Genomic DNA, 18,968 nt, shown 5'->3' with positions numbered 1-18,968 from the left:
ATAACTTTCCTGAAGGATTCGTTTGTTAAGGAAAAAAAGTCTGATGGAGCTAGCGTGCACTACTTTTCTAAGAGGAGCTGACCTAGGGATCTTTGTTTTTGGTTTCCTTTAAAAAAAAAATGTGTGTGTATGTGTACACATCATGCCACTACATATGTGGAAGCCGGAGGACAAAACTGTGGAGCTGTAGTTCTCCTTACACTACGGGAGTCCTGGGTTTTGAACTCAGATTATCAGGCTTGGCAGCAGGCTCCTCTACGCACCACGCCATCTCACTTCCACTTTGTTTCTACATTCAGCAGATCCCATGATGGTCAAGGCCAATACTATTAATCAAAATGGACTGGAAAATACATTAACCAGCCAGAAGTTTCCTCAGCATTAATTAGTTCATTAAACATGCTTTTTCCTCATTGTCAAGGGATTACCCCCGGACTGTGGGGTATATGGAAAATAATGAATCATAAAAAGGCCAACTCTGTTATTTCACCAGACACTACTACTAATTTGTTGTTTCCTACCTACATTTTCTTTTAGATGTTTATTTATCTGTGTGGGATATGGTGTGTGTGTGTGTGTGTGTGTGTGTGTGTGAGAGAGAGAGTGAGAGAATGTGAGCATCCTCTTCTCCTCTGTAGGCTCTGGGGTTCGAACCCATGTTGTCAGGTTTGCAGCCCCAGTTCCTAAACTAACCCATAGCTAATGCTTATCAAAGGACAGCTGCCTCTGCTACAGTAAGGCAAAGATCAAATGATTTAAACAGGAGCTATGAAAAGAGGCAAGAAGGAAATCTAGTAGTGTGGTTAATTATTTTTGGTTGTTAAGAAGGTCTAGAACTGGACACTCAATTACTATGTGACTATAAAACCCCATGAGGGGGCGATGGCTCTGGATGAGTCTGTGCACTGGGCTTTCTAGAACATCTACAAGCCTGAGAGAAGCAATTCACCACTGTTCCGTTGGTTTCTAGACCAGATCTGCAAAGTCCATGTAATTCTGTGCAGTATTTGTTTAAAGAAAATATTTTGCCTTATTTTATCTAAGAAAATTAAAAAATTAAAGCCAAGACAGTCAAAGGCAGCATTTTAGCATTTGCACACACAGGAGCAAGCTTCTGACACACAGCAATGTGTTGCATGAATGGCCAAGAGGGGTCCTAGGCGCGGGGACTGCCAGTCAACCTGCACTTCCAAGCTCCGATGGGCTGCTCGGCTCTCTGTAAGTCTGCTCTAGAAAAAACAACGGAGGATAAGCTTCCAAAATATGCTATACTAGTAACTACAACTGAAAGCTAAAGTACTAAAGGGATGATGAACAGAAAAGTGTTCTATATAAAAAGCTTATCAATTAGTCAAATGATATACACTCTATTAGAATATAACAAGAAGCCAGGGTTTGGGTCTTTTCGGTTCAAACTATGCTTATAATTGGGCAGATTCCCACTGTCGGCACCACTGACTGAGAAGTCCTTGGGATCCACTTCCAGTTGCCAAGCAAACCAAGGTCATTCTGCCACAGAAGGCATTCAGATGGTATTGTTATTTACCTTTTCAAAGTGATTTGATAATAGGAACAAAAATAATCTTTTAACCCTTCAAATTTTCTTACTGGAAAATTACTATATTAAAAAATCTTAAAGTCCGTGTTACTAATTTACAAACCTGGGGCATCATAGAAAATAAGTTTTCATGGTATAACCCAAATACTTTAATATTCATAAAACTAACTTCCCTTAATGTTCATATACACAGACACTACTTATAGAACAGACAGATTAACAGCCACTTCAGGCGTGGGCTCAATGAAATGACCAACAGTGCCCCGCTTCTTCAGGGTGGAGCACCCTCTTCGTTGTCCTTGCTAACTTTTCTTGTCTTGTGTCTTGGCTGCAATTAAATCCACATCAGCAACCCAAAGATTTGTAAAAACGGTCTTTAACTTTGGATTTCTTTCCTGTTACCTGCTCATTATTTATAGCGTTACTTTGGAGACTTTTGGTAGGACAATGGATGAGCTCTACACAGACCATAATCTTGTCAAATATAAAGCACTTCTCTGAACTGAAATGGCTGTAGGGTAAAGAGCAGCTAAAAAAGAAAAACCTCAGAAATTCAGGGAGTTCTTTTTCTGTTTTAATAGAGATCCAGTTTGGGGTGTTTTTGTCTGGTTGGCTTTGTTTTAACATGGTATCCAGAATGGAAAATACCAGAAATGGGAAAACTATCCAACAAAGACCAACTTCTACAGCCAGCTCAAGACCAATGCAGAAACCTTTATTCCTCCATGTTTCCCTCAAAAGAAGGAATGAGACAGACTGAGGAGAGGAGAGACGAGGATAAACAGAAGTCAAAAAGTAGTTGAAGCTGGCAGCTGAGGGGAGGACAGGGTAACCATTCCCCAAAGGCACCACCTCAGTGGTTAGAAAATGCACACGCTGTTAGTCAAGGTTAGCTCGGCTCAGCTGTTCATACCCTCAGAGTCACAGAGTGTGGTGTACCAGGGGCAGAGCGCAGGGACTGGGGGCACCCAGGGTTTATGGAATCAGGAGAGAGAAACTGTTCAGCAGAATTGACAGTCATGTGATAGATGTGCTCAAAGTTGCTCGGAGAGGAGATCAGGCCGGAGTGGTGATGAGGGGGCGAATAAGGGAAACCCGGCTATTGAAACAACAGAAAGAAAAGAATGGTGTAAGGTGACGCTATGGATCAGGGTGAGTGACACCAGACAACATGCACACAGAGAACAGGGCAGATCTCAAAACTTGTGCCAGTGAAATTCTTTCAGGCCTTAGAGGATTAAGTTCTGTAATCAGTTACTATAATAGCAGATTTTCAAAAAAATAGTTATCATTTTGTGATAACGCCATTCCCAATTTACCAGAGTGAAGTGAGCATGGCTTCCAGAGGTGCAAGAAGCTTTCAGAGTCTTCAGGATTCTCTTAAGGGATACAATAAAAGCACTGCAAGAATCTCTCCACAACGCCAAAACACCAAGCACAGAAGCAGCAAGAAAGCTAAAGGGAGGACGAGGAACCCAGACCACTTCCAAATACAAAGTACAAACCTGCACCCTCAGATTGTATGGCTGCTTCTCAGTTCTGAATCCGTCATGTGTCCTGGCCTTTAGGGATCTGATTTCCTTATAAACTTAATTTCCTTATAATTTCCTTCTAACAAAGATGTTGAGACTTGGAGCCTGTCTTATCCCTAGTTTGTCTCTAAGCCACTCAAAGAACAAGCATGTTTCCAACAAGGGAAAATTTTGCTTTGAATATTCAAAGATGTTCTTTAAAAGGCAAATAATTATGAAGTTACAAAAAAGTCTAAAGAGAGGCTTCACATCGCCTGATAAATGCTTCTGAGCGAGCACTTGGGTGAGGCCGCTGAGTGACCAGCTATTTCTTATAATGGGGATTTTTTGAAGTTCAGTTCTTGAAGAGCAGCTGTTTCCAGAGCACACATTCCTCAAGACTTATCTAAGCCTAAAAGAAAGGCTTTATATATGACAGTTCATTTATTTTAGAAATGTGAATAAAATCACTATTTTCTAAGTCTCTCTCTCTCTCTCTCTCTCTCTCTCTCTCTCTGTCTGTCTGTCTGTCTGTCTGTCTTAGTCAGGGTTTCTATTCCTGCACAAACATCATGACCAAGAAGCAAGTTGGGCAGGAAAGGGTTTATTCAGCTTATTTCCACATTGCTGTTTATCACCAAAGGAAGTCAGGACTGGAACTCAAACAGGTCAGGAAGCAGGAGCTGATGCAGAGGCTATGGAGGGATGTTCCTTACTGGCTTGCTTCCCCTGGCTTGCTCAGCCTGCTCTCTTATAGAACTCAAGACTTCCAGCCCAGGGATGGCACCACCCACAAGGGGCCCTACCCCCTTGATCACTAATTGAGAAAATGCCCCACAGCTGGATCTCATGGAGGCACTTCCCCACTGAAGCGCCTTTCTCTGTGATAACTCCAGCCTGTGTCAAGTTGACACACAAAACCAGCCAGTTCTCTCTCTCTCTCTCTCTTTCTCTCTCTCTTTCTCTCACCCATCCACCCATCCATCCATCCATCCATCCATCCATCCATCCATCCATCCATCCATCCATCCATCTATCTATCTATCTATCTATCTATCTATCTATCTATCTATCTTGGACTTTAAGAAAGCAAATTATCTTTTTGGAGGGGAAAGTCCTAAGGGTGTTGTGAACTGAGCCCAGACCCTCCATATTAACAAGGAAACACTGGGCTACATCCCCCCAGTTCAAGAAGCAAATTTACTTCTCAAAAAGGTTATTGAGTTCAGTATGTTGTGGTCATTAACAACTTTAGAAACAGGTAAAATGTACTGTGTTAGGAATATGGTGATAAACATTGCAGTGGTAAATTATTCTTGCATTAGGTTGGAGAAAAATGTTCCTGTATTTCTAGCGACCTCTTAACAGCCACCACCACAGGTAATAAATGATAAAAGATTCAAGAAATCTAATTCAGCATCTCTCCTAAGACTCACATACCATTTTATATTAATGGCTTATCTTCTCTCCACTCACTAAGCTGGAAATGGAAGGTTTGCATCTGATACAAGAGGTAAGAAAAGTGACTTTTCCAAGCTTTACTGTCCCTTCCACAGTTAAGACAGAAGCAGTGTTACTTCAGGATATCTGGTACAAATGAAGCGGAGTTATACTTCTAAAGAGCTTTTTAAGGCTTTCTAAGCTCTTAAGTATTTCATAGGAACATGATATTGACTTAATTATGTTGAGGTATAAAAACATCCAGGGTCCATGTTCTTTGTAGACAGCAACACAGCTTTGGGACTCGAAAGCTCTTACACATGCTGCCAGATCAATGTAATTCATCTGTTTTTGGAGGGGGAGGGATAATTCATAACTCCATCTGACTGGAAAGGACATACAGAGTTGAGATTACAAACTCTTGCTACCTGTGAGCATTCCTACAGACACATACACACTGGGCTGTTTCCCAGTGTCTACCCCTAGAAGAGCACTGGCCTGGGCACAGGGCACATGTTCAAGAAGCATGTGTTGGGAGATTACATAATGCCTTTAGAGACTACATCCTGTGCACGTGAAATGAGAAAAGTCATGTGGAAATAACAGGAAACAAAAAGAAATCTAGATCCAAGACAACTCTGCTGCCTATGACACATGCAGATGAAGGGACAGGTTTCATAAATGCACACTCGGCCTGGAAATAGAATGGTGTTTATCTTACACAATAATTAAACATTAAAAGAACAAAAGGCACATTAAAAATCGACTGAATTGGTATGAAAAAGGACTAATCTGGGGTTGTGGGGAGGTGGTTGTGGAGTTAACAAAACCAGGTGACGACAAATACCCCAACTAACAGTCTAGTTAGAATCAGCAGCCAGCATGGAGGGTCATATATCCAGTTGGTGGATGAGTGACAAATATCATCTGAAATTGTTTTGCTTAATAATAAAAGTATTTTATTTTTAAGCAACAATATTTAGCAACAATATTTTTAGCAACAATAGCAAACCCACAAATTTCTGGTGGGAATGGTGACAGAAACCTGGAGCACCTAGAAGGCTGAGGCAGGAGGAAGACAGGCTCAAATTTGAGGCTAGCCTAGGCTACATAGTGAATTCGAGGCCAGCCAGGGCCAGCTAACGAAATTCTGTCTCAAAACTAACAAAAATCCAAGTGGTGAGAGACTGAGGGAGAAATTTTTGTTAGGCAGGGTGCAGTGGCCCAGGATCTCTGAGTCTCAAGCCAGCTTAGTCTTCACAGAGAGTTCCAGGCCAGACATGGCTACACAGTAAGACCCTGACTCAAAAAACAAGAACAAAACCATTACACACAAAAAAGTAAAGCTGAGGGGTACTTTCAAGTCTCCTACAATACTAACTGCTGACTCAGAACCCAGGTCCACACCCCCTTGTATGTGAAGGTGGGGAAGGCCTTCAGAACAGAACAATTCCCCTGGTGGGACCCAAGGAGAACAATACTGAATCCTGAGATTATATCACCTTAAGGGAAATATTGCAAACTTGTACAAACATTTTCTACAACTCCTTTTACATAGTTAAGAATGTGATTTTAATTTAAAAGGTTAATATATATCAAAACCTTGCTCCTGTTGCACTTTGTTTGATTTAGCTGGCATGCTATTCAACAACATATTTTTGCGTCTAAAGCTGGTTATCTCTCCATTCCTCAATACTATATACTTATGAAAAACTACCAAAAACTCAGTTAAAACAGTGCACTGTACTTGGAGTCTCTCACATACACCCTATGAAGACAGTCACATTTAACTCTTTGTTATACTTCAAAAAGTTCTCTCTACTAAAGTATTGTGTGCCTGGCACGTAACTCCCACTTAGGAAAATCAAATAGCCAAGAACAGCAATGGTGGAGGCCTGAGCTCAGGACCCCGCTGTGTGCACTGCCCAGACGACAGCAGGGCCTGGAGGACTCCGGAGCAACGTTAGCAGCGGGATATGGAGACCCCGTGCTCTTGCTCCAGGTACAAGTTGGGGAGCAGAATAGCTTATAAGCCCAGCAGCACGCACAGAAGCTCTGAGTTGAACACGCTTGACTTGGCTTGACTTTGAGCTTCCCGCTTGGTTTCACTGTTACCCAGCACAGCCAACAAACCCCATAGCTAACAGATCCCCAAGGAATAATGTGAATAATTTGAGCTCAATAAAGGAATATTGATTGCTGTGACCACCACCTGACCCCCAAAGATGTGAAAATAGGGAGAAAGCACAGCCATGTGATTGTAATATTTACAACCAAATATTTTGATTGAAATGATTGTAGACTTATTTTTCTTTCCAGGAAATAAATAAACCCCCCTTTATATCGTAACTTTGATGATACAATTCTGATTACACAGCACACTTTATCCCTTCTCTCTCCTTTCTCCTACCACTGTATTGCTAATGGAATTTAGACAGATGTCCTTAAGAGAGACTATGGTCAGTATTCACAGTTGTCTCCAAAACTGTCATAAAATAGTAATTATTCTGAAGTTCTTTCACCCAGTTGAACAGCTACTGATCAAAGGGTCCCTCTGGATTTTAATGGCCTGCAAGGAGTGTTTGACACTGACATGGCAGGAGCAGAGAGCCTGGAGACTTAGCCAATGCCACTAGTAATTTTAACCTCAGCATAATGGGTCTGTGGATGCAATCCTCCCGTTGTTAAAGTACACCAGTCTTCCTGTGCGGTACTTCTTTTAACATAATTGGCCAGGAAACATGCGTGGATCTGAGCAAAGGAACAGACTGAATTTCAGTTAGCTGAGAGGTGTGACTATGAATGATGAAGCCCATGTGCACTTCTGAGGAGAAACTATCCAAGTACTTGCATTCAACTGAGTGAAGCCTTAAAGTTTTGGGGACTGCATCTGGGATTGGCCACAGAACCTTTCAAATATGGTGGTTTCTTTCACCAACAGTAGCAAACTTGTATTAGCAAAATGGAGAACTTTTCCGAGTTAAGAACTTTTGTCAGATTTCTGAACTGTACGTTTCTTCCATCAGATGCCACTGTGCCATCTCAGACACACTGTGTCATGTTGAAGGAACACGTCCTCACTAGGCAGCGTGGTTTGGGAAGCAGTGCATGCATGTGAGCCTCTGTGCACACTCCTCCCCAGCAGCTGACACTGACTTCTCACGCCATTCATATTCACACCGCTCTTCACGCCTCTTACCATGGGCAGGTCTTTTAGGATCTGTATTCCATCTCCAGGACCCATGTGTGCTATGTGGTTAAAATTAGTTGGGTTAGAAATTAATTTATTTCTCATTTCTGGATCTCGTAGCATCTCCCTGTAAGGTAGAATACCTGTTTAGACAGTATTTCCACATTTAATCAATATAACTTTAAAAAAAGTAAGCACTTTATTGATAAAAATAAAGATATAATTAGAATAACAATGTAATAATAGTTCAATTCCTTAGACTACTTTGTTTTTTAAATTTTAAGTAAGAAGATCTTGAGATTTAGGATTTGTGTGTGTAATTTGTTCAGTGCTGGGATCAAAGCCGGGGGCACATACCTGCAGCAAGTGGTCTCCACTCACTCAGCCACACCCCTTGCATTAAAGATCTTCTGCTCTACTTTGCAGGTAACTTAAAAATTATATGTGTATCTTTTATAATAGATAACATTTTAGAAATGGGTTTTAATATAGCTACATCTGCTTGCTCACTGAGAAAAAGTTAATCTGAATTTCTTTTTGCTTTTCTCTTTTACTTTTTTTTTTTTGGCAGAATCTTACCCTTTAGTTCAGGGCATGCTAACCTCAAACTCAAGGTAACCCTCCTGCCTTAGCCTCTTGAGTGTTAAGATTATAGGCATCAGCCACCATGTCTGGCTTCTGTACTTCGCAAGCATGTACACATTTGTGATCTATACAGATGACTTATATCACAGAGTTATATGTGCCATACATTATGGCTGTCCTATATACATCCAGAAATGACTGACAGTATGGTACTTTATTCTCATAGCTTTGGGGGGGGGGTACTACTCATTACCGGGGGATCCCTCTGCAGTTGGAGATAAATTCCTGGGCCTTACTCATACTTGGCAAATACTCTGCCAATGAGCCACCCCAACCTTAGGAATTTAGACTACAGCTGAGTGACAACTTTTCAGACTCTTTCTTCTAAATTGATTCTAGACGGTTCTCTGGGTGACGTAGCGTGGACGGGTGCGGGGAAGAAGTGAAGTGCATACCTCCTCTGCTGCATCCTCTCTTCTTCTGGGACTCGGAAGGAGTAACGCCGCTTGTTGTTGATATTCCTAACCATTTGTTTCCGACTATTATCTGATGTTTCAGGAACTACAAGTTCATCCCCTTCTGTGAGAAAGAAAATAATAATATTGTTTAGATTGTTAAAGTTCTTCCTACCTATTGGTCTCTGTGATGTTGCAATCAATTGTACAGTATGTACAACTGTGATAGCTAAAGAATTATGTACTAATCATCAGACAGCAAGCAATAATTTTCAGTGGAATATGCAAAGAGATAGATGCTGAAGTTAGTATAGCTTACAAAACAGTCTCACTTTTGATTATAAATACAAGATGCTACACTTTTGCTGGAGGACAATACAGCTGTCTTGTCATGGCTTTAACCATTCACTCCACCCGCACTATGGTCACACGGCCTTCTCTGCCCTGTAATGAGTAGTTCTGGTGGTTCCAGTACTCTCAAAGAGAAGCGAGCTCTTTAAACTGCTGAGCTGCCTCTCAGCCACCCTCACTTTCCTGGATTCCTATTCTAAGTCCTTACTCTGGGAACTCACTCCTGTGACATTCTTAGCCTCTTCCAAGATTGTCTTCAGTACTTCAGAGATTCTGTGGAATGGCTGGAGATGGGGTCCTGTAGTCCTCAACTAGGACTCTTGACAAGTGTTTCTAATTCAGGCCTAATGGCTAGGCCTACAGTATCACAGGCACAGAACGCACAGGCGTCACTCTTCTCCTTACCTGGGTGTGCCTCAGGAAAACCTGTGTCAGAGTCAGACATTTTGCCTGTACAGTCATATAGGCTGTATGTCTTTACTGTCTTGCCAGTGCACATCAGATATTCCAGAGTGAGATATGCCTGATACAAAGATGGGCTGAGGCACTTCATATCCAAATGCCTTGGACTGTTGTAATATTTCCATTGAAATGATCCTATTAATATATTTCCTTACCTGCCATCTTATTTTTGAAATATATTAATCTAATGGTCTCCAACCCAAAGAGATTTAATGATCCTTCAGTGTTTAAAGGTCGGACCTAAAATAATAAAAATAAAATTAATGTTTCAATAAAACTTTTAAAAATTAAGTCATAAAGGTTTTAGTCTATTAAGAATATACTATTAAGAGCTTTCACCTACCTATGTCAAAATATAGTTCTTTTTAAAAGTCAAGTTAGTAATTTTTATTAGCACATATATTATCATATAATTTAAACAAACTAGCATTAACAATAATATTTTAAAGGAAGCCTATCATGGACAAGTAAAATCCAGTAGAAATAAATCAACTAAAAACTGACCCTTTAAAAGACACCAAAATATGTGACCAAAAAATTAAATCAGGAAAGAACACATCTGGTTTATAAGTTCTTATCACAAAACACCGTATGCCTACATATGTGGAGATAAAAGTGCTGACAGAAAAGGGATCATTGGTAGAACAGTGATGGAGGGACATTCATACAAACCAATATAGCCAGATCCCTACCTCACACCTACATTACAAGTCTAAGTGGAGCACAGGCACATGGGGAGCAAGCAAAAGTCTATTATGCGCAAAATAATGCATACAGCTACAAACAGGCATCAGGAACAGTAAACCTGGAGGAAAACAAAGGTTGTATCTTTATGGTCTTGAAGTAGAGCAGACCAGAAGAACAGAGAGGGAAGGAAGCACCTAAGCAAGAGGAATAAATCTTAGTTCAGTAAAGTTCATCATTCTGTTGAGGAAAATATTCCGTGAACACGACCAGACATCACAGACATGGAAAAGAATTATTCTGGTGTCAGGAACTCAGGATCCACAAAAGTTCAGTAAGCCAGGAAGAAAAAAAAAAATTGGCAAATTCAACAACAAAATGAGCAAACATGACCAGGCATTGCTTGTGTGGTTTGTCTGAATGTAATTGGCCCCCACAGGTCCACAGGAAGGGGCTCTATTAGGAGGCATAGCCTTGTTGGAGGAGGTGTGGCCTTACTGGATCATGTGTGTCACTTTGGAGGCGGGCTTTCAGATCTCCTAGTGCTCAAGCTCCACCCAGTGTGGGAGAGGCCTCTGTTAACTGCCTCCTCCTGGCTGCCTGCGGATAAAGATCTTGGATCCTCCAGCACCATGTCTGCCTGCCAGCTGCCACACTTCCTGCTATGATGATAATGGACTAATTCGCCTCGGAAACCCTAAAGCAGCTCCAATGAAATGTTTTCCTTTATAAGAGTTGCCTCGGTATCTCTTCACAGCAATAAATCCCTAACTAAGACAGCCTTCAAGAGAAAGTATGAAGTGTGATAAACACAGATAACTGAGATATGCAAACATACTTCAGTGATAAACTAGTTTACTACAATTTATAAAATGAAATGCTGGGGAAGATGTGGGTCAGAAAGAACCTATAAATGATGTGGATGTGACTGTCATTTGTAGTAAGGGTCTGGAAAAGACCATGGCACTGCTGCGTAAGGTTCCAAGGCTGCAGCCCGAGTCTCAGCAATGCCACTGTGAGGCGGATGCAGAAAGGAAACACCCCACCTTCATCAGGGCTACACAGCAATGCTGACAACAGCAACGAGTTACAAGTAATGCTGTTAACCAGATAATGGATAAACACTACTCACTTAAAAGATGGTTTTATAGTAGTGAAAAAAAAATCAATGAACTGGATGTATATGCAGTATAAACATGTATGCATCTTTAAAAGACAGCAAGAAGACGGTAACTTCAACAGTTTAATACATTGAAAAACCAAGGAAAACTGAATACTACTTTTTGTAGTAATAGTCATGCCTTAAAACTTCATTGTGCACATGGGACTGAGTTAATTATCACCAGGAAGTTTTTCCCAAATTGTGCTGTGCTTGAATACACCTAAAATAAACCGTCCAGTGCCAGACTCTTGAAGTTTGAACCAAAGTGGCTACTGAGTCACACTGAACCAGACCCCCTCTTGCCTCATGCAGACTGATACTCTGCAGGCCTTGGTGATTGCAGAGACCCTCACAGGACAGGAGCAGGTGGAAAAGTTGAGGGGTTCAGGGGTAGTATGCCTAATGTACAATATATACTCATGAACATGTCCTTATGCAACACACTGCTTATGTACAATGAATTTTTGCAAGGAAAAACCTTAAAAAGTAACCATTTGGTCCACATTTTAGTGTTCCATTACCTTTTTGAGAGGAAGAGTCTGTATCCATTCCATGGAGTTTACATCAAAGATATCAACTGCGTTTTCACTATAAACGGAGAGATATGGTGCATTGTAACCTGGGGGAAGGAAAGCAGGCAGGAGCTGCTGATCATTGTGAACTAGTAAACCCCACATTTTGAAAGATCTACTCTAAGAAAGTGCAGAGTGGATTTTTTCAAAACCCCACGGTTATTATATAAGAATAATGTTAAGAACATTTTTGAAGTGAACATCACCTAAATCATAAAAGAAAGAACTGATACACCATAGCTCACATGATAGAGAGAACTGATACACCATAGCTCACATGATAGAGAGAACTGATACACCATAGCTCCTGTGATAGAGAGAACTGATATGCCATAGCTCCTGTGATAGAGGGAACTGATACACCATAGCTCACACGATAGAGGGAACTGATATGCCATAGCTCACATGATAGAGAGAACTGATATGCCATAGCTCACATGATAGAGAACTGATATGCCATAGCTCACGTGATAGAGAGAACTGATATGTCAGCTCCTGTGATAAAGCCCACTACAGAGAGAATCAATTAAAACACCTCATCAAACAAGAAACTTCATTGCACTTTAAAGAGTTGGGCTTTTAAAGCAGTTAAACTGTTGACAGAGAAACAAACATACAATGTGTAGAGATGTTTACCTAAGTGTTCTATTCTAGAACCCGAAAGCAAGAGATACATGGTACATGTATCTAGAGACATGCATGCTATAGACATGCCACCTGCAGCTGTATGACAAGAACAGATGCTCACTACACACTTGTGGAAGACATGGGGACATACGCCAAGAGTACGTGATTCACTTGAACAATGGCTACCAAGAGACTGCTCACAGAAATGAGTTACACGGTTTCATTTTTTACTTCACATTAGAATGCTCAGGGTTATCTGACTCAGCTACAAAACAGCATTCATTTACCCATTATGTCACTGATAAAAACATTCATTTCAGAAGAAATGAAACACTGTAAATAGCTAAATCTAGGTGGCAGGGTTAGAGGGTTTGGCTGTCCTGTTTTTACAGATTTCCTTGCTTTTCTGTTATAAGCCTATGCTGTGCGGGTAGACTGTTGTTGCATCTATTTCACTCATGCCTTCACTTCATGCAGTAAAATAATATGTATTCAATAGTGACTATTATTATTCCATGATAAAAGTATTAAATGGCATAGCAATATTTTAATATTAGAACTCTCAGCTTCCCCTGCACCATGCCTGCCTGGACTCTGCCATGCTCTTGCCTTGATGATAACAGACTGAACCTCTGAACCTGTAAGCCAGCCCCAGTTAAATGCTGTCATGTAAGAGTTGCCTTGGTCATGGTGTCTGTTCACAGCAGTAAAACCCTAACTAAGACAAATCTATAATATAAAATGGAGTAACAATTTTAATAAAGGCTACACTCCTTTATTAAACCTCCTGAGAACTGGTTAGACAATTCACTTATTAGACTTCCTCGGGATGAGTCTCACGTGCTACTGCTGCTTAAGAACACTCACTGTACTTGGTGTCATAATGAAGAGAACTATTTGGGATTATTTCAAAACACAACAACATGGAAATTACAGAAAAATGTCTCCCAGTAAATTTTCCACAGGAGGGTTAGTTTTACTTACACACATTTAATACTGAGCCTGTTTTCTAGGTTTTACAATTTAGGGTTATTTTACATAAGCAACATAATTAGTACTTGCGGAAGATCTTAAGAATGATTAAAAAAACAAGCTGTTAGTAAAAGTGATTATATTTAAAGTAAATGGGAAAGCAAAAAGGGAAGAAGGCAGACAAGAAGAGAGAATCTTACAACAGGAGGAAGGATTTGCTGGCCACATCAGTTCCTGCTGTCTAGATCTTCGACCCTGGCAGTCTGTGTATATCCCAATGCTGTTAAAACACAGCAAATACTCTTTGTTGGAGATTTCAACTGCACAGAGAGCATCCATTGGTTGGTGTGTAATGAATGACAGTGTATGGTCATTTGGATGGAGCATGTTGCTTGGACCTCCTTCTCCATTCAGTGGGTATCTGAGAAATCCTGACTGGAATCCCACACAGAGATGTTCACTGAAGATGGCCATCCACTGGACATTACATGGGACTTGAATCTCCTTAAACTTCCTGTGCCTGGTCTTGCTTTGGAACAGTTCATAGCAAAGGACCTGTCTCTTCATGGCCACACACAGGCAGGACAGAGCTCCGTGTCGCACTTTCCCAGCAGCTATGGTTTGACACCCTTTAGTCTCTGCCAGTTTATAAAAATCCATCTCTCGCCCATCCAAAGCTGACATAGGAAAAAGTCGGACGTGGCGATTTCGGCCTGAGATCACAGCAGCAAGCTGCTCACTTGGAATGAGTTCAATCTGATGAATTTTCTTATTATCACCAACTCTAATAATCTCTACAGGAAGAAACAACAACATTAAATGCATCTAAATTAAACTCCAAAGTATATAACCCAACCTAAAGACACATATACAGGAAAAGTAACAAAGGTCAAAAATCACAGAGCGAAAAAGGAAGATAATTAAACCCATTATCAGGTCATTTAGCCCACTGGTAGCTGGTATTAAGTTTAGCAGAGATCTTTGTTAGTCAAGATAAAAGCATACTTATGCTTTACAAAGTTTGTTTTTTGGTACTAAAATCTAGGAATTTCACTACGAAGTTCCTACTTTTAAAATCTAACTAACAGTGCAACTCATGTTTCTCTTTAGGTATTTCTGTTTAACTTTTATTTTATGTATGTAGGTGTTTTATGTACATGTGTCTGTGAATCACTTGCATGCCAGAAGAAGGCATCAGATCTCCTGGAACATAAGTTGCAGATGGTGTGAATTACCATATGGGTGCTGGGAACTAAACCTCTGCGTCCTTTATAAGACCATCCAGGTCTTTTATTTATTTTATATATGTGAGTATACTGTAGCTGTACAGATGGCTGTGAACCTCCATGTGGTTGTTGGGAATTGAATTTTAGGACCTCTGCTCGCTCTGGTTGGCCCTGCTCACTCCAGCCCAAAGATTTATTTATTATTATATATAAGACCCTGGAGCCTGTGAGTGTCAGTTCCTGGAGGCGGGGACCGGGGTAGCTAACGGCCTGTGGAGCATCATGCCTAAGTTTTATTTTGACTACTGTATCTTACCCATGATTCTCCATCTGTGAGGAAGACACACTACAGTGGTCGGAAACACAAAGAGAATGGAAAGATTATTATCAGGAATGGATGGAAGAGCAGGCCCAGAGCATGACTGACAAAACAAGGCTGCATTTCAATAAGGAAAGATCCCTCCAGCTCCGTTCTCTGCTCCTCTGCCTGCAGGGGCTATGATCCCAACTCCCCCCAGTATTCCGCAGGTCCTCTTCGGCCTGGCATGATGCCTGCACCCCACATGAGAGGCCCTCCCATGATGCCAATGATGGGCGCCCCTCTTCCTGGGATGATGCCTGTGGGACCAGATCCTGGGATGAGACCACCCATGGGAGGCCACATGCCCATGATGCCCGGGCCTCCAATGATGAGATCTCCCACCCGCCCTATGATGGTGCCCACATGACCTGGCATGACCCAGCCAGCCAGATTAAGAGTGGAACCGCTCTTTATCATTTTGTATTCTTGTTCTGTTTCACCAGGAGATCTTGGTGCTGAGCCTGAGTGTTTACTAGATGCGTGTCAAGGAAACTTCCCTTCGTAACAGAGAATACTTTTGGATGGAGAAGTGATATAACAAAGTGCGGTTTTCACTTATTTTGTGAAATGTGAAAACAAAATCATCAGCTCTTTTAGTTTAAAAAAAGACACTGTAGCTGAATTCAGACACATCAGAAGAGGGCGTCAGATCTCATTGCAGGTCCTCTGAGCCAGATCTCATTACAGGTGCTGGGATTTGAACTCAGGACCTTCGGAAGAGCAATCAATGCTCTTACCCGCTGAGCCATCTGACCAGCCTAGTCATCTCTCTAGCACCACCTCTGCAGGTATTTCTTTTTTGTGTGCATGTGTGGCTATGTATGTATGCACAAGTGCGTAGCCACCAGAAATCAGCCTAGGGTGTTCATTCTTAGGAGCTGTCTGCCTTGAGGTTTTATTTGTTTGTTTTGTTTTTTAATTAAACATTTGACTGTGTATGTGTGTGGGTGCATGTTACAGCACAGGTATGCCAGTCATACCTTGTGGAGTCACTTTTCTTTGTCCACCTTTATGTGGGTTCCAGGGATCAAGCTCAGGTCCCCAGGCTTGCTTGGCACCTTCATGTGCTGTTATCTTGCCCACCTTCACTCTGTTACTAAGCAGGCTCTCTCACTGGGACCTGGGTTTGATAATTAGGTTAGGGTGGATGGCCAGTGCTAAGAGGAGTCCTTCCATCTGTCTCTGCTTTCCCAGTGCTGTGATCAAAAGCACATACATGTCCAGTTTTTTATGTGGTTTCTGGGAATCAAATGATTACAGGGCAAGTACTTCACTGACTGATGCATCTTCTTACCCTTCTCAAGGTCTTGCTATGGATGACAAACTTATCAAGTTTAAATGAATTGGTTTCTCAATATCTAACCTAATATAAAGACAGAACTTAAGAACCTCAGTGTTATGTTTATGAATAGCAAACTCAACTGGTTTTGCTTTATTTCACTCAGCACTTGATCTCCCTATAGGGAGCTAAAAACCTACTGAACCATGGGGATTTCAGACATGACTTCTTAAAGCACTACGAAGAATGGAAATTAGTTTGTAGTTTTCTTTTATGTGCCGTCTTTAGACAGTGGAACTGTTCAATAAATTGACAGGGGAGGGATAACACATGACTGAGGCTTTAGAGCTTAAAAGGGATAATAGAGTTGAACAAATCTTTTGATTTAAAGCTGGGTACAGTAGCACACACCTTTAATGCCACCACTCTGGAGGAAGAGACAGGCAGAGCTGTGAGTTTAGCCAGCCTGGTCTACAGGGTGAGCTCTAGGACAACCAGAGTTACAGAGTGAAACCCTATCTCAAAAGAGCAAAAAAGAGAAAGAAAACCAGAAATCTTTTGATTTAAAAATGTGAAATTATATCTATAAATTTTCATAACAGAATCCTACTCTTAAACTTGAGGTTCAGGAGTTTTCTAATATATAATTTAAGGTTACTCTGGAAGAACTGGGGTTTCTCTTACCATCTTTGGTGACATGCACAACAAATAATCCTTCTTCATTTCCCAAAGCTATCCGTTCATGATCTATTTAAGACACAAACATAAAACATTTTAATCAGATAAAAGTAATGTAAAGATACCAGAATAAAGCAGATAATAAGAACATCTGGTGCAATAGTGATAATAAATATCAAAATATTTCCTCCCAGATTACAATGGCAAATATCTCATGCCCTTTAAAATAGAACTATCAATTAAAAATCTGCTTTAGTACCTATCAAAAGAGGTAAGTGCTTATTCAATAACAATGCAATTAACAAGCTAGTCTGCTAGTGTCACAGACACCATCCACTCTAGAAACACGTGAAAGGCATGTGACTCCCACTCACTAAACTTCCTATTGTTTATTAGAAAGCAGGGGAAGTGGGCCATGCACTTCAGAGCAGAGCAAAGGGAAACGGTCCACCCACGGCAGGGAGCTGATGTTTGCTGGGGGCAGGCTGAGCACGCTCTGATTTCAAACTCCTCGATTACACATTATAAAAGAAGCCTATACTCTCAGAATTAACTTGTTCCAATCACAGAAGTAGAAAAGGATGAGCAGCTTGATTTCGGCACTAGTGCATTTTAGGAAGCTAGTACACTTCCACTCATGTAAGCGCTAACCTGCAGCCTGACACAGGCCTCCTTCATCCCACAAACATCTGCACATTACCCCAGACACTGGGGACTCCTATGTGGAAGCAAGCTGGTGCCAGCCGGAAACGCAGATGAGTGAACAGTTATGACACTCTGAGTACCACAGAGTCCTACCTATGATTGCAGCGGCCTGCGTTGTTTTAATGAGGGGTAGAGTGCTGTCATAGGCCTCCTTGGGAACATACACTGAGCGCTCTCTAAACTTGTTTTTCCTCAGAATCTTGTGGAGTTCACTCAGCACTCCCACCCACTTACTCCTCTCATTCTCACTGTCTGCTAGCATCAGGATGGAACACTTGTTACTCGGCGCTGAGAGCTGGGAAGCTGTGACCTAAAACAACGTAACAGTCACAATATTAGAAAATAGACATCTTTTATGCTAGCTTCAGGATTTGCTTAGCACTCATCAGTAAAATGAGCACTTATTATCACTTTAGCACATTTTAGTTACACTGAATGAAGGTGTCTCACTGTAACACTGCAATTCAAACAGCAGGAGGTGATACAAGTAGAAATGTGACTATCATTTCATACTGTGTTAAATAATGCCATAAAACACCACAGAAATGCATAGACACTAATTTAATAACTGACACAAAATTATCAAGTACCAGAAAGAAAAGTAATTTACAAGTATTATCTCATTTAACCCTCTTAACACCTCCACAAGAGAACAACTATGATTATAATCTAAGAGCATATATGAGAATCCATGATGAAGGGAAAGGAAGTAATTTCTCAAGGCCATAGAGCTGGTGCACATCTACTGCTCTGAAGCCCCAATCGGACTGTCCTGAAAGGCTTAGTGCTTCCTGATAACCTCTCATCTTATCATTAAAGAGGACTAGATCACTAGAAACAGTATGCAAATAAGTTTACAGCACTTTTAAGATATTATTTATTATTTATATAATATACACATATACTACACATATGTATAGAGACCCTTTATATACTTCCATATGCTTTAAACATCAGTGACAATACAACTCCACTACAAATGAGTTCCAGGTAAGTGAACCTTTACAGGCCCCCTTCATAGCTGGGGAGAATAAACAGTACTCACCTGGAAGTGAGAGACTAAGGGTTAATCTTTGACCTTCCTTGGATGTAAGATTCATAGACAAATAGGAAGTAGGACAGTTATAACAACAGAACAGTTTTACAAATT

At 41.0% G+C, this 18,968-nt stretch overlaps 1 protein-coding gene and 1 pseudogene across 10 annotated transcripts in view; one reads left to right on the top strand and one right to left on the bottom strand.

The window, feature by feature from the left end:
• The window catches only part of Cdc42bpa (CDC42 binding protein kinase alpha), a 210,120-nt gene that overhangs the window by 7,140 nt on the left and 184,012 nt on the right, over window positions 1–18,968 (bottom strand). For 6 of the 10 annotated variants that reach the window (XM_031391080.1, XM_031391090.1, XM_031391086.1 and 3 more), the window contains 7 exons: window positions 17,912–18,128; window positions 17,120–17,182; window positions 13,770–14,363; window positions 11,920–12,017; window positions 9,708–9,792; window positions 8,740–8,863; window positions 7,709–7,826 (listed from right to left, as the gene is read on the bottom strand). In XM_031391080.1, the coding sequence (XP_031246940.1) occupies window positions 7,709–7,826; window positions 8,740–8,863; window positions 9,708–9,792; window positions 11,920–12,017; window positions 13,770–14,363; window positions 17,120–17,182; window positions 17,912–18,128 (1,299 nt within the window). Of the gene's footprint in view, window positions 1–2,134; window positions 2,658–7,708; window positions 7,827–8,739; window positions 8,864–9,707; window positions 9,793–11,919; window positions 12,018–13,769; window positions 14,364–17,119; window positions 17,183–17,911; window positions 18,129–18,968 lie in introns of those variants that run through there. The other 4 variants (XM_031391108.1, XM_031391105.1, XM_031391084.1 and 1 more) reach the window with 3 other exon arrangements.
• LOC116069403 lies at window positions 15,078–15,661 on the top strand (annotated as a pseudogene).

This window comes from Mastomys coucha, unplaced genomic scaffold (genome assembly GCF_008632895.1).
Source record: "Mastomys coucha isolate ucsf_1 unplaced genomic scaffold, UCSF_Mcou_1 pScaffold1, whole genome shotgun sequence".
In the NCBI taxonomy this organism is placed as follows: domain Eukaryota; kingdom Metazoa; phylum Chordata; class Mammalia; order Rodentia; family Muridae; genus Mastomys; species Mastomys coucha.
This window is presented reverse-complemented; position numbering and strand designations above follow the sequence as displayed.